The sequence below is a fragment of the Tubulanus polymorphus genome, chromosome 8 (genome assembly GCF_964204645.1).
Source record: "Tubulanus polymorphus chromosome 8, tnTubPoly1.2, whole genome shotgun sequence".
In the NCBI taxonomy this organism is placed as follows: domain Eukaryota; kingdom Metazoa; phylum Nemertea; class Palaeonemertea; order Tubulaniformes; family Tubulanidae; genus Tubulanus; species Tubulanus polymorphus.
This window is the reverse complement of record NC_134032.1, coordinates 14,864,651-14,880,799: the sequence shown is the minus strand read 5'-3', so window position 1 is coordinate 14,880,799 and position 16,149 is coordinate 14,864,651. Positions and strand designations below refer to the sequence as shown.

The 16,149-nt window shown below is 42.4% G+C and overlaps 2 protein-coding genes across 3 annotated transcripts; one reads left to right on the top strand and one right to left on the bottom strand.

Annotated features, from left to right (window-relative positions):
• Positions 1-156: 156 nt before the first annotated feature.
• On the top strand, positions 157-7,745 carry LOC141910083 (uncharacterized). 2 transcript variants are annotated; one of them, XM_074800799.1, is made up of 17 exons: positions 317-454; positions 871-967; positions 1,761-1,894; positions 2,141-2,234; positions 2,410-2,547; positions 2,623-2,750; positions 2,978-3,068; positions 3,245-3,373; positions 3,450-3,577; positions 4,033-4,123; positions 4,202-4,336; positions 4,434-4,565; positions 4,759-4,796; positions 4,876-5,646; positions 5,730-6,299; positions 6,383-6,773; positions 7,401-7,745. In XM_074800799.1, exons 4-17 carry the CDS (start codon positions 2,216-2,218, stop codon positions 7,421-7,423), a joined length of 2,784 nt encoding a protein of 927 aa, XP_074656900.1. In that variant the 5' UTR covers positions 317-454; positions 871-967; positions 1,761-1,894; positions 2,141-2,215; the 3' UTR covers positions 7,424-7,745. The 2 variants fall into 2 exon arrangements, with proteins under 2 accessions (XP_074656898.1, XP_074656900.1); XM_074800797.1 differs by lacking the exons at positions 317-454; positions 871-967 and adding an exon at positions 157-303.
• A 2,960-nt stretch (positions 7,746-10,705) lies between these two features.
• LOC141910087 (uncharacterized) lies at positions 10,706-15,982 on the bottom strand. The gene is made up of 5 exons (XM_074800804.1): positions 15,882-15,982; positions 15,597-15,662; positions 15,324-15,476; positions 13,101-13,382; positions 10,706-12,616 (listed from the first exon to the last, which is right to left on the bottom strand). The coding sequence occupies exons 1-5, from the start codon at positions 15,892-15,894 to the stop codon at positions 11,226-11,228; spliced, it is 1,905 nt and encodes a 634-aa protein (XP_074656905.1). The 5' UTR covers positions 15,895-15,982; the 3' UTR covers positions 10,706-11,225.
• Between the last annotated feature and the right edge of the window lie 167 nt (positions 15,983-16,149).

Sequence of the window (16,149 nt, the reverse complement as noted above, 5' to 3'; positions counted from 1 at the left end):
TCCTTAATAGTTCTCTAAATAGTGATATTTACATAGCCAAAGAATGATTATAAATAATGAGTGACAATTATCCTTATCGTTTTCAAGATTGAAACAAGGAAATGAAATCATTATATAAAAACCAACTCAGTTTTCTGATTTGTAAAGCTGATCGTATCGGTCTGTGTGAAAAGGCGCAGTTTTTTGGTTGTGGTTCACAGTTCAGTTGTTTAGTATTTATCGCGGGTGTCTGTTTGAATATGGAGTTGATGATGAAGAGTTTGTTTGTGGTCGCTGTAATTTTATTCGTCGAGAATTCTCAAGGTAAGCGAATAAATAATATCAATATCACTTAATACTGATTAAATTGTATTGATTGTTGATGTAGATGAATTTGAGAGGAAAATTATTGAGATCAGTGACGCAGGTGCCTTACGTAGCCCGGTAACACTCTGGGGTGAAGGAACGGTAACAGGTAAAAGGCCGCTCAACCCTCCCCCCTAGGCAAAAGTCCCCCCAAATCTGTCGTGTCGTGAAACCCTGTTTGAGTCCATATTGTAGGGCTTACGATAAAATACTTCAATTTTCTTATGTTGAAAAACTGAAGTAGTTTTCAAATATTTCAAATCTCCGTGGTGTCTTTAAAAATATTCAGCTTGGATAATCAATGAATTTTACCGTCCAAACTGCGTGCATAAAAATGACATTATTCTGTGACTTTTAGCAAGTAACATACATATATTATATCATATTATCGTAGTTTTTGAAAATTTCTATAAAGAGATCTAGTTTGTAATAGTATAATTTACGTAGGCCTACCTTAAGTATTATTGTAAGAAATATAATCTGAATCTGTATTCATTTAGGTTTTATACTTTTATTTGATAGTAGAAATGAAAATGACTGAAAAATATGACAAGTTTACTGAACTCGCGTGGCAGTCGTTCACACTAACCACTACTAATATACTAGACTCAGTTCCACAGTTGTAAGTTCAGACTTGACTCAGAGTTAACTCAGTGAAAATGAACTCATTTCAACTCTAGGGTTTACTCTAACTCACAACTGATTGATAGCTTTTGTAAGTTTGTCTGGTCAGTGTCGTGACCATTTTGCTGTGGTGAAGGTGTGATGACTGGTGACCAGTCAGCTATGGTGACCTGGTGATCAGTGTGGTGTGGTGACTGATGACTAGTCCGCTTTTATAGACTGGTATCAACTTGACCCGAAGGCTAACTAAATTCATTATCTATTGAGTTAGCCACTGGGTCTATACTACGAGTCTTAAAACTGCCGTGCACAAAGTATGTGCGCTTGACTTCCAGTATTTTAACCCCCTCCCCCATCACCCGGCCCATGTACGCTCTTTGTACGTTTTTTGTTTATAACTCCCCCCCCTTGCGTACATACTCTCATGATTGACCCCCTCCATGTGAAAGGGGATTTTTCAGGATTCATGGTTTAAAGAGGGAAAAATTCACCAGCATTCATCAGAGCTTTGATGACAATGTCCGCATTGACGAAGTGAAAGACCGAGAATGGGGAATTCCCAAGAAATCCCAACAAATAAAGGGGATATTTGTAAAATCACATTGTGTTTCGTGCACAAAGTACGTTCTATAAACATTAACCCCCCCCCCCCCCTTGGAGAAGTATGAACGCTTTGAGCTTACACCTCCCCTCCCTGTACGGATTTCTGAAACCCCCTCCCCCTACGTGCATATACGTACTTTATTCACGGCCTCTATTAAAATCATAGATACAGGTATTTTTCTGAACAGTTTTGGTAGAGTCGACTTGCTGGTGGACAGATAGATTACTGGGATCAGGCGTCATAATTAGTCCTAACTACCCGGACAACTATCACAACTCCCTGTGCCGTAGCTGGTTGATTGTAACTCTTGATGAAAACACGGTAAATATTTGGTCTATGAGAAAAATGATGTTATCAGGTTTCTGCACTAGTAGGAGCTCAACGGGCTCTAAAATCCGTTTTAACTTTAATCTGGGGTTTATTTTTGAACTGGCAACTCCGGGTTAAAGTTAAAACTTATCTATATAAACGGGTCCTACACTCTGTAAACAATACGATTGTTCACTTTTTGAATTATGATTAATAATTATAATCTAAATTATAATCGAAATTCTTATATTTTTGCAGATTGTTGAAATATCATTTGACTCGTCTTTTGATATACAACCCAGAAGTAGTAGCGGTCGGTGCTATGACGCGTTGATGATAAAAAGTGGTAACGGTAAAAATCTAAACACTCTTCACAACGTGAATGATTTATATGATAGATAAAGTTTTATCAGATTTATTTTTTCATCAAGGAGTATTGGATATTGCGGTGTGGCTGCTTCTGATAGATTTGTGGTTTCAAATCCTGCTAGAAAATATATCATTGATTTGTGTGTTTATATTTACAGTAAATAATGGTGATGTATATTGTGGCAATACAGCGCCACCTACACGTTACTATTCCGGAGATGTACATATCGAGTTTACATCAGACGACTATGGCGGTGGCTACAAAGGGTTTAAACTGTTGTGGCGTAGTTGGAAAGGTAGCTCATAATGAGAAGTTGATCATGGAATCAGTAAATTACATATAAAACAATAAATCTGGTATTTATTTGTAGTTGATTCATGTAGTAAAACACCTATAATACAGAATGGTAGACCAGGCGTCATAGCCAGCCCTAACTACCCGAACAACTATGGTGACCATCTGGACTGTAGATGGTTGATTGTAGCTCCTGAGAACACGGTAAATATTTGGTCTATGAGAAAAATGATGTTATCAGGTTTCTGCACTAGCAGGAGCCCAACGGGCACTAAAATCCGTTTTAACTTTAATCTGGGGTTTAGTTTTGAACAAAACTGATCTATATATATACGGGTCCTACACTCTGTAAACAATACGATTGTTTGCTTTTTGAATTACAATTAATAAATATAATCTAAATTATAATCTAAATTCTTATATTTTTGCAGATTGTTGAATTATCATTTAACTCGTCTTTTGATATAGAATCCAAAGGTATCGTTGATTGCTGGGATGCGTTGACGATAAAAAGTGGTAACGGTAAAAATCTAAACACTCTTCACAACGTGAATGATTTATATGATAGATAAAGTTTTATCAGATTTACTTTTTCATCAGGGAGTATTTGAATATTGCGGTGTGGCTGCTACTGATAGATTTTTGTTTTCAAATCCTGCTAAAAAATATATCATTGATTTGTGTGTTTATCTTTACAGCAAATGTATATTGTGGCAATACAGCGCCACCTACACGTTACTATTCCGGAGATGTACATATCGAGTTTACATCAGACGACTCTAATAGCAACTACAAAGGGTTTAAACTGTTGTGGCGATTTGTGAAAGGTAGCTCATAATGAGAAGTTTATCATGGAATCAGTAAATCACATATAAAACAATTCAATTCAATATTTATTTGTAGTTGATTCATGTAGTAAAACACCTATAATACAGAATGGTAGATCAGGTTTCATCACGAGTCCTCGCTATCCGAGCTACTATTACCGCAGACTGAATTGTAGCTGGGCGATTAAAACTCATGAAAACACGGTAAATATAAAGTCCATGAAAAAATGATGTTATCAGGTTTTCTGCACTAGTAGGATCTCAGCGGGGGCTAAATTCAGTTTTAACTTTAACCTGAAAACGAGCAAACCAATTTCACCATACAACCAAAACATCTTATTTAACGACAGAGGAATTTTATGAATGAAACTACGTTATAGAAATAATTAGTTAGTTAATCTTTCGCTAATTCACGATTGTGAAACAGATTTAATCATCCAATTAACTAATTCGAATTAAACATTTTTAAATCAAATTATCACCTAATTCGAATTAAAATTAAATCCCCATTCGGGAAACCGGGCTCTGGGGTTTAGTTCTAAACTGATAACTCCGGGTTAAAGTTAAATCTGATCTATATAAACGGGCCCTGCATTCTGAAGACGTTTGTTCACTTTTTGAATTAAAACTAAATTCTAAAATTCATATGTTTTTTGCAGATTGTTGAAATATCATTTTCCTCGTATTTTGATATACAACCCAGAAGTAACGGTGGTTGCGCTGATGCGTTGACGATACAGAGTGGAGCCGGTAAAAATCTAAACACTCTTCACAACATGAATGATTTTTATGATTCATAAAGTTTTATCAGATTTATTTCTTCATCAGGGAGTTATCAGTATTGCGGGTCGACTGCTCCTGGTAAAGGATTCCACGCTGGAAATATTACAATACAGTTCACATCAGACAACTCAGGAAGCGGTGCTGGGTTTAAACTTCTATGGCGGGTCATACAAGTTAGAGGTAGCTTAATGATAAATGGTTGAACATAAAATATATAAACTAAAGACTATTATTTTAAACAGTTTGATATAGATTGGTTTCATACCCTGTATTTCAGATACAGATACAGATACAAGTAGTTATTTGACAGTTGTTTTCGGGATCGGTTTTCTGATAATAGTAATAGTGGCTGTTATAGCCATTGCAGTGTTGAGCAGACAGCGGAGGAACGTGAGAAACAAAAATACTGGTTTGTTTTACTTTAAACAAGCTATAGTGAAAGGGGGGTGTTTGTGGTATTTGAGTCAAATTAGATTCGATAACAATGGAACTGAGTCCTCCAGAATAAACTTTGACTGTTGATTTTAGAGACAGGGAGTTCTTTGAATTAGAATAAATACACGTAATATTTTATCTCATGTCTAGTCTATTATTTTTTATAGGTAACAACACGACCGATCCAGGGGCAATGTGCTATCAGGTTTGTAAATATAAATACATTGTTTTCAATTTTCTTATTTGTGAATATTTTGTAAATTGTTTAACCGATTTATTTTTAGCCGCCGCCTTCTGGAGTTGGTGACAGGATCTACACAACACAGGACGGTATCTACGAAGACATAGATGACGGTGAAATCTACGATGATGTAGATATTGTGGATGTCGTTGTCGCAGGTGTCAGGAACGTTACAGATGATGACGTTGATGTAAGGAACGCTACAGATGATGACGTAGATGCATGGAACTCTACAGATGATGACGTAGATGTATGGAACTCTACAGATGATGACGTAGATGAAAACCTTGTCGCAGATGTCAGAAACCCTCCAGAAGATGAGTACGTTGGCCCAGATGTCATGAACCCTCCAGAAGATACCTACGTTGTAGCAGGTGTCAGGAACCCTCCAGAAGATACCTACATTGTCGCAGGTGTCCGGAACCCTCCAGAAGATGACTACGTTGGCCCAGATGTCAGCAACCCTCCAGAAGATACCTACATTGTCGCAGGTGTCCAGAGCCCTCCAGAAGATACCTACGTTGTCGCAGGTGTCCGGAACCCTACAGAAGATACCTACGTTGTCGCAGGTGTCCTGAACCCTACAGAAGATGACTACGTCGTTGTCGCAGGTGTCAGGAGCCCTCCAGAAGATACCTACATTGTCGCAGGTGTCCAGAGCCCTCCAGAAGATACCTACGTTGTCGCAGGTGTCAGGAACACTCCAGAAGATACCTACATAGTCGCAGGTGTCCGGAACACTACAGAAGATGACTACGTCACTGTTGCAGATATCAAGAACCCTCCTGAAGATACCTACATTGTCGCACTTCAGGTTTGTAAAAATAAATACATTCTCATTGTTTTCAATTCTGTATTCGCGAATATTTTGTTTATTGTTTACCGATTTATTTTCAGCCAATACCTACTTTAGCTGATGATAGGATCTACACTACACAGGACGAAATATACGATGATGTAGATATTGTAGATGTCCTTGTCCCAGATGTTAGGACCTCTACAGAAGGTGACTATGTCGTTGTCCCAGGTGTCAGGAACCCTCCAGAAGATACCTACGTTGTCGCAGATATCAAGAACCCTCCTGAAGATACCGACATTTTTCCAGATATCAGGAACCCTCCAGAAGATACCTACATTGTCGCAGGTGTCCAGAGCCCTCCAGAAGATACCTACGTTGTCGCAGGTGTCCGGAACCCTACAGAAGATACCTACGTTGTTGCATGTGTCAGGAACACTCCAGAAGATACCTACATAGTCGCAGGTGTCCGGAACACTACAGAAGATGACTACGTCACTGTTGCAGATATCAAGAACCCTCCTGAAGACACCTACATAGTCGCAGGTGTCCGGAACACTACAGAAGATGACTACGTCGCTGTTGCAGATATCAAGAACCCTCCTGAAGATACCTACATTGTCGCAGGTGTCCGAAGCCCTCCTGAAGATACCTACGTTGTCGCACTTCAGGTTTGTAAAAATAAATACGTTCTCATTGTTTTCAATTCTGTATTCGCGAATACTTTGTTAATTGTTCACGGATTTATTTTTAGCCAATACCTACTTTAGCTGATGATAGGATCTACACTAGACAGGACGAAATCTACGATGATGTAGATATTGTAGATGTCCTTGTCCCAGATGTTAGGACCTCTACAGAAGATGACTATGTCGTTGTCACAGGTGTCAGGAACACTCCAGAAGATACCTACATTTTCCCAGACGTCACGAACCCTTCAGAAGATGACTACGTCGTTGTCACAGGTGTCAGGAACACTCCAGAAGATACCTACATTGTTCCAGATGTCACGAACCTTCCAGAAGATACCTACGTTGTCGCAGATGTCAGGAACTCTACAGAAGATGATTACATCGTTGTCGCAGGTGCCAGGAACCCTCCAGAAGATACCTATGTTGTCGCAGATGGCATAAGACCACACTTAGGTTAGTGGTTCAAGATGCGTAGGGCACGACACAAAAATAATGTAGTACATAAAGAGAAAGTGAGGTACATGTAAACGTTGTAAGAAAGTGATATAGGGATTCCCTATAATGTTTTTGGGGAATCCCTTCAATATCCTGGCATGCCTACGCTGGGTGGGACCCGATCTTGCTAAAGATTTTATCATAGGACAAAATTAAGTTGGGTTTATATGTGAGGCGAATGCTGCACACTTCCACAGTTGTGAGTTATAGTTAGTTAACTCATGAGTTGACGTTTTTTTCATGTTCAATGAGTTAACTCTTAACAGCTCGTGTGGACCCTGGCCTAAACTATCAGCAATAAAGCAATCTTTCCCTGGATTTATGCGCTTATGGTCGACTATCAAGTTTCTGATTGCCGATTGCCGACCCGAGAAATGGTCGACTATCAGGTTTCTGATTGTCGATTGCCGATTGTCGACTTCTGAAAATTACTTCATGTGCCTCTTTCTATAGATCTGCGCGTATTAATACTTTTCTCAGTGAAAATGTTGGAACCAACCCGCAGAACTACTTTTACCTGTTCTGGAGTTGAGCCTTATGAACTTAACGCTCGAATTTATTTCTTATCTTTTCTTTATGATATAGACGATTTTGGAACAGTGGACTGAACTCAGATGTCAGGAACGCTAAAGAAGATGACTGAATTGCCACAGAAACTCGCTAGAAGATGACGACTTTGTCACAGATATCAGACACTCTAGAAGATGGCTTCTTTGTCGTAGAGGTCAGGAACTCAACGTTGCAGTGGCTGCTGTGTAGAGTAGATGCCAGGAAACCTACAGAATACAGATTTCGTAAATGTAATGAAATTCAGGAACTCTAATATAAACGAAAGTAAAGATTGAATTCTGACATTTTCTATATACATTTCTATATTCATTTGTATATTGTATAAACAAAGACTATGAAAAAGAATCATATTTACTTGACTACAGAATTTGAATACAACAATAACAGTCGTTTTGTTCGATATATATTTTTGTCGTTTTGGAGCCAGTTGTTCAAACATTGTTTTAGAATTAACGGGTCGACAATATTAACATAGTAACTATGATATTTCAATTGCCACTAATCCGTTGTTTAATCAATGTTTGGGCAATTGGTCACTGGGGCCAGTTGTACTTTCGTGACTTAAGTCCGTTGTTTTAAATTTTAAGACCGATCTTAAGTTGTTAGATTTTCTATAGAACTGACTTGGTCTTTGTCTAAGACTTATATGACCAGTCTAAGACCAACTGGATTCTATAGCCAATCTAACAACTTAAGACCAGTCTTAAGATTTAAGGGCACGTTTGGAACTGACCTCTGGTGTTTGACGTACTGGGCACTGGCTAAGGAAAATCTATCTCTTCTTGCTGGACACTGGTCATGACAATCATTGACAGTCGCCATTCGGAGTCAGTGTTCACATTAACTCAACTGAGACTGAAACAAGAACGGACACGCATCACTCGTCGACTAGTTCGCCATCTATCGGATCGAAATATCACTAAAATTAGCGATAGTTCATGACGGCTGTCGAGGTCGGCTCTTTAAAGGTTCTTATTCCGGTGACCCCCTCGACACCCGTTTTGGGGCAGCAGCTTTTCGTACCGTGGCGAGTCTCGATGCCACCTGGATGGGGGTTCGACGCCGGATTTCATTTTTTTTCTATGCCCTAAGTAGATAAGGGCACATTTAATCCATTATTTTAAAGAAAGCAAACAAAAAGCACATTCTTCAAGATTTTGTCTTTATTACCTGGAGACTACACATCTCAATGCAGTTAGTTTGCTAGAAAGCACTATGCGTCAGGACTTGAATCGCTTAGAAATTGCAGCAAAAGGCAGATTTCGAAAATTTCAGAATGCCCTATTTTTCAAAATGCCCTTTAAGTTGCGCAACAACCCTCGACAGTGATCCCTTGATCCACCCCTGGGCTGTGCACACTGTGCGATAAGGTGATAGTTCAAGATGATGTGAGGAGAGAAAGGAGAGAGACAAGACGTGTTTCTTATCTGACGCTTATATGCTGGAACAGAACTTTATTTCACAAGACAAGCATCGGAACACGAGTAGTTAGTTACCTAATCGTTGGTGGTAAGCTTTTTATAATCAAATGGGCTTATACCAATTATTTAAATTGTGGTTTGTGAAAATATCCGATCGTGAAACTAAACCACAAACAGGTTACTGACTAGAACACGAGTAAATAGGACGAATGGTCATTTTCAGTACTAGAGCTGATTAACCGCAGTGTATTGAACCTTCGGCGTACGGACTCTCTCCAACTACACCAGATAACCTTATCCCATACTGATAGACCTTACCCTTCCCTACTCCATCAATTCCTACTCCACCCCTCCATGCGGAACCGGCCGTTTGGGGCGTTATTGGCCGGACCAATATTTTACCAATAGTTCCGCACATTTTTCGACCAAAACAACTTTATTTGATCATTTTAGTTTTATCCACGTCCGTCCTTGATAAGATGCGTTTATGGCTTCGTTCATAGCTTATAGCGAAAATCTATTCGCGACGGCATAAAACCGAATATCTTTACGACTAGGACCAGTGAGATTTCCTATGGACGGACTGAAATAAATAAGCTCCGGCCACCCCTGCCCTATCCGTCTTAGGCTACCCTAAAACCACCAGCTGATATTTTCGGGGTTTATCTAAACTCAACCATCAGATGATGGAGTTAGATGAACTCCGAAGCTGTCGGACATTAAGCGTTCCATATTCATCATCTTTCGGTTTTTAATTACCGTAATCCGTTCAATAATGTTGGATGATAACAAGCGAAAAATGAATAAAATTAATGATTCAAAAAAATTTTCCTATATCTCTAAATTTGTAATCCTCCACATAGAAAACGACCACGCTTCAGATGTTCATCCTAATATGATAAGACCATTCAAAATCAAAATCACCTCAGAACTTTCAGAAAATTCTAAACTGTTCCTAAGAAATTAAAGAAAGCAACTTTGTGCTTGATTTTATCATACAGTTATTCGAACTAAAATTATTGTTTTTGGAATATTTCAGAAAATAACTGGCTTATTAAATGATTATATCTTAATCAAGCTGTTATCATAGTTTACTTTGATTGCATTTTGTGTGTTAAGGGTTGACTGTGAGCATATTATTTACTTTATTGCATTTCTCTTTTTTTCTTTTCTCTTTTGAGGGACCTGTTTTATACAAACTATTCCTTAGTTTCTACAGGCCCCTCCAGGTCTAATTTACTGTATTTTGTATTATGCTTTGTACACTATGCTGTAAATTATATTCGAAAAATAAAGTGTTCAAATCAAATCAAAATCAACTTGATACCAAAATTAAAAGCTCGACGGTATTCCAGAACCCTCGGCACTTGAGATCAGCGTCCAGCTCGTACCAATCGGCCTTCTGGGGACGGGGTGTTAAAACTGACGAGTGTGGAACTGGATCCATGAGTTCCACTGTGTGGAATTGGGGCAAATCATTATCCTTGTATGGGTAAACCGATCTAAGCAATCACAGGAAGCAGCAGCAGCAGCAGCAGCGGCGGTAGCAGCTACTAGACTTGAAATTAGTCTAATGATGATTAATTTCGTTTTTCTATTTCAATATGTCTCAATTTTATTAAATTCTGAAAATCATTTAATCATACATGTAATCAACATATCATTAATCTTCGTTGAATCAGAATGAATTAATCAGTAATTAGATTGAATCAGAGATGTAAGGGTCAATTTGATTGCCTCAAATACAAGGTATTTCAACAGACTAACCAATCAAAACTGAGTAAATTTACAGCAAATTAAATTAATAGATTAACCAGTAATTAAAGTCAAAAATACATTGATGTTTTATTGATTCATTTTATTAGTTTACAAATTTAAATTCAGTGAAATTCAGTTCAAGTTTTCAACAGTAAGAATAAGTTCATTTTCAATTACACATTTCGAGCTGCGTACAGGGGCCTTAAACTGTGGGGCTGGATCCAGAACTGTGGAACTGAGTCCACAACAGTGAAGCCGAGACCAGAACTGAGGATGTGGATCGTGCACTGTAGAACTGAGTCCAGTACTGTAGAACTGAGTGCAGAACTGTGGAACTGGATCCAGAACTGTGGAACTGGATCCAGAACTGTGAACCTGGATTCAGAACTGTAAAAACTGGATCCAGAACTGTGGAACTGGATTCAGAACTGTGGAACTGGATCCGGAACTATGGAACTATATCCAGAACTGTGGAACTGGATCCAGAACTGTGAACCTGGATTCAGAACTGTGGAACTGGATCCAGAACTGTGGAACTGGATCCAGAACTGTGGAACTGGAACTAGAACAGCAGAACTGGGCTCAGAACTGTGGAACCAGCAGAACTGGATCCAGAACTGTAGAACCAGTTACTAGTACCGGATATGAATATTTGAGGCTGTTATTCATAAGCTATATACATTTCGACAGCATTCTGAACACCAGATTTATGAGTTTGTTTATAATGAGTTGTGAGTTTATCGGCTCGGTTAAACGCCTTACCGCACACGCTGCATTTAAACGGTTTTTCGCCGGTGTGCACACGCTCGTGTACCTTCAGTTTCGCCGCCGTTGTGAAGCGTTTTTCGCACGTGGAACACGGGAACGGACGTTCACCGGTGTGCAACATAACGTGTTCCGTGAGCTGCTGCCGTCTCGAGAAACCCTTACCGCACACGGCACACACGAACGGCTGCGTGCCGTCGTGTAGCTGCATATGAGTCGCGAGCGTGTGCTTCGACGAGAACGATTTCGCGCACACGTCGCATCGGTGCTTTTTAACCGCCGTGTGCCGTTCCATATGACGCGTCGCCAACGCCAACGACGAAAACGACTTTCCGCACACGTCGCACGCGAACGAACAATCGCCGCTCGACGATTCGCTAGTAACGCCCTCTATGAACAGTTCGGGCGGATGCATCGACGCGATATGTTTACCGAGATTACCTTTATTCGAGCAGGTTTTACCGCAGTGTTCGCAGACGAACGGTTTATGATCGGTGTGCGTCAGTTCGTGTTGTTTCAACGCGTGACGAGTCGTCCACAGTTTATCGCACACGCCGCACTTGAATAGTTTATCGCCGGTGTGCGTTCTCATGTGTAGATCCATGTTCTCGCGGCGCCACAGCGTTTTCTCGCAATACTCGCATTGTAACGGTCCACCCGACGTTTCGTGTTTCAACATGTGTTTCTTCAGTTCGGCTCGCGTTTTGAAACCCTTCGCGCAAAACTCGCAGATGAACGGTCGGAATCCCGTGTGATTCATTACGTGCAACTTGAAATGATCGATTCTCGTGAATCGTCGATCGCAGAATTCGCACTCGTAACGCGACGATTCGTCTTTGTGCTCGATTCGTAAATGATTCGACAATTGTTTCGATTCCGCGAATTCTTCATCGCAAATTTGACATTTCGATATTTTACGTCGATTCGACTTAGTTGCGGTCACCGCGGTAACCGTCGGTTTCATTGTTGCGCGCGTGTTTGTAAGTTCGGACACGTTGCCATCGGAAACAGTTGATTCTATCCGCTCCGAAACTGTTTTCATTGTTGATGATTCGTCGGTCTCTAATTCGGTTTGCTCCATTTCAACGTGCTCATTTTCGATATGCTCCAACTCGGTCTGCTCCATCTCGGAGTGCTCCTGTTTTGTCTGAGTCTCGTCGGGATGTTGCGATGTCATGTGTTTTTCGAGAATGCTGCGCCAAGCGAAACCTTTCCCGCAAACCGTACAAACACAACTGTTCTCTTTACTTGCCAATAACTCGAGTAATTTCTCTTTCTGTTTCATCTCTGAAACAAACAAAAACAAACCTCGATAACAAGAGAGACATTCAATCAAATATAGATCAGGGCCCAGTTTCACGAAAAAGTTTATACCTAAAACGGTTAAGTTTGAATTGTTAAGTTTGAATATATATAAAACTGGTATCAAGTTGTTAGATCGGCTATAGAACAAAGTTGGTCTTAGACTTGTCTTAAGTCTAAGCCATGACTATGCAACCCGCCTCAGTTATTTAAGGGTCACACTGATACTAATCAAATGTTAGCCAAAAAACTCCCCGATTAAATTCTAAAATATCCTGGGTCCGGTTTTATAGACTGGTATTACCTTTAACCCGGGGGCTAACTTTATTCATTTTCAATTGAGTTAATTGACTAAATGACAACCAAATTTTGCTCCAAAAGTATTTTACAAACTGATATGAACTGGGTGAAATAAGCGTAACAGCAAAGAAAGGGTTAAACTGATATGGAGTGTACACCAGCTCCGTACCTTTAAACGGTTCGATAATAATTTCTATGATGCGTTCCCTTGCTTCTTTGCTAATGAATTCACCGTCAGATGGCGCTACTAGTTCTTTATGTTTGAATTGCGAAGCGTCGTTCGTGTCGTCGTTGTCCGCGGTTACTGCGGCGCTTTTATTATCGTCAAGGACGCATGGAGTACCGCGACCTGCTGCGGCAAGCGATGCAGAGTTTAAATATTTCAGTATGTTGCTGTGAATGTCTGATTGTCCTGATCCCTGTAGCTGCTGCTGCTGCTGCTGCTGTTCATCTGTAACAGATAAAATCACACCTCATAAAATAAAGGGGCCAGCGAATGACAAGTGCAGGGTTCAGTCAGAAGGGATGGGGGTGCTGGGACCAAGTTGAGTGGATTTCTGGGTCCAGGCTGAGAGGGGTGAACAGGGTCCAGGCTGAGAGGGGTTAACAGGGTCCAGGCTGAGAGGGGTGAACAGGGTCCAGGCTGAGAGGGGTGCAGGGTCCAGGCTGAGAGGGGTGAACAGGGTTCAGGCTGAGAGGGGTTAACAGGCTCCAGGCTGAGAGGGGTGAACAGGGTCCAGGCTGAGAGGTGTGCAGGGTCCAGGCTGAGAGGGAGGAATAGGGTCCAGGCTGAGAGGGGTGAACAGGGTCCAGGCTGAGAGGGGTTAACAGGGTCCAGGCTGAGGGGGGAACAGGGTCCAGGCTGAGAGGGGTGAACAGGGTCCAGGCTGAGAGGGGTGAACAGGGTCCAGGCTGAGGGGGGAACAGGGTCCAGGCTGAGAGGGGTGAACAGGGTCCAGGCTGAGAGGGGTGAACAGGGTCCAGGCTGAGAGGGGTGAACAGGGTCCAGGCTGAGAGGGGTGCAGGGTCCAGGCTGAGAGGGGTGAACAGGGTCCAGGCTGAGAGGGGAACAGGGTCCAGGCTGAGAGGGGTGAACAGGGTCCAGGCTGAGAGGGGTGAACAGGGTCCAGGCTGAGAGGGGAACAGGGTCCAGGCTGAGAGGGGTGAACAGGGTCCAGGCTGAGAGGGATGAACAGGGTCCAGGCTGAGAGGGGTGAACAGGGTCCAGGCTGAGAGGGGTGAACAGGGTCTAGGCTGAGAGGGGTGAACAGGGTCCAGGCTGAGAGGTGTGCAGGGTCCAGGCTGAGAGGGAGGAATAGGGTCCAGGCTGAGAGGGGTGAACAGGGTCCAGGCTGAGAGGGGTTAACAGGGTCCAGGTTGAGAGGGGTGAACAGGGTCCAGGCTGAGAGGGGGAATAGGGTCCAGGCTGAGAGGGGTGAATAGGGTCCAGGCTGAGAGGGGGGAACAGGGTCCAGGCTGAGAGGGGTTAACAGGGTCCAGGCTGAGAGGGGGGAATAGGGTCCAGGCTGAGAGGGGGGAACAGGGTCCAGGCTGAGAGGGGTTAACAGGGTCCAGGCTGAGAGGGGGGAATAGGGTCCAGGCTGAGAGGGGTGCAGGGTCCAGGCTGAGAGGGGTGAACAGTGTCCAGGCTAAGAGGGGTGAACAGGGTCCAGGCTGACAGGGAGAACAGGGTCCAGGCTGAGGGGGGAACAGGGTCCAGGCTGAGAGGGGTGAACAGGGTCCAGGCTGAGAGGGGTGAACAGGGTCCAGGCTGAGAGGGGTGAACAGGGTCCAGGTTGAGAGGGGTGAACAGGGTCCAGGCTGAGAGGGGGGAATAGGGTCCAGGCTGAGAGGGGTGAACAGGGTCCAGGCTGAGAGGGGTTAACAGGGTCCAGGCTGAGAGGGGGGAATAGGGTCCAGGCTGAGAGGGGTGCAGGGTCCAGGCTGAGAGGGGTGAACAGGGTCCAGGCTGAGAGGGGGGAATAGGGTCCAGGCTGAGAGGGGTGAACAGTGTCCAGGCTGAGAGGGGTGAACAGGGTCCAGGCTGAGAGGGGTGAACAGGGTCCAGGCTGAGAGGGGGGAATAGGGTCCAGGCTGAGGGGGGAACAGGCTCCAGGCTGAGAGGGATGAACAGGGTCCAGGCTGAGAGGGGGGAACAGGGTCCAGGCTGAGAGGGGGGAATAGGGTCCAGGCTGAGAGGGGTGAACAGGGTCCAGGCTGAGAGGGGGGAATAGGGTCCAGGCTGAGGGGGGAACAGGCTCCAGGCTGAGAGGGATGAACAGGGTCCAGGCTGAGAGGGGGGAACAGGGTCCAGGCTGAGAGGGGGGAATAGGGTCCAGGCTGAGAGGGGTGAACAGGGTCCAGGCTGAGAAGGGTGAACAGGGTTACTAACCGGTACAGTCTCCTGTCGGCGCTGTGTTATCGGAAGCCATTGTTCTCTGTTGATTCCAGCGTTGCCAAGTAACATCATCCACTTTACTGATCAATGAGTCTAGAACATGTAGATTGCCTTCTAAACAACCAATCAGTTGATCATCGGGAAAATCTACAATCACATAAAAACAATCAATCAGCTGATCATCGGGAAAATCTACAATCACATAAACAACAATCGGCTGATCATCAGGAAAATCTACAATCACATAAACACAAACAACCCGCTTACCAAAATACACTGTATTGGAGCCACTCGCGTTCTCAACCAGTTCCTGAACCGAGGAAACTTCTAAACCTTAAATATAATCAAATTTAGTCCAGTTATTTAGGAATATGTACAATATATTTAAATTTGACCTTATTTATTGGCGTCATGGTTTCGTAGGTAGTCGTAGATTCTTCAATGAGACTAACTAAAGTTTAGAGAGAGTAACCCCTACTATGCCCTGCAGTGGAAACCCAAATTCATAGGAAATATATACTCATTTAAAATAGATGTTTCAAATTTACTTACCCAGAAGAACCATAATTATCGTACACAGGAATAAGAAGCGAATTTCCAAAAAATATCAAATAACTTCATTTAGGGATCTGAAGGACTGCTTCTAGAGCCTTTAACGGTTCTGGGGGATTGCGTTAAGTACTGTACGTAAATCCAAATTTAATTTATTTATTGATAAATTCAGGCGTAGCAAGTATTTAAAATACAGTGATAGGGACTCTAGGGGAATTCTATCGGTAAATCAAAAAAAAAATTAGGTCCCCTATACATCGTGACGCAG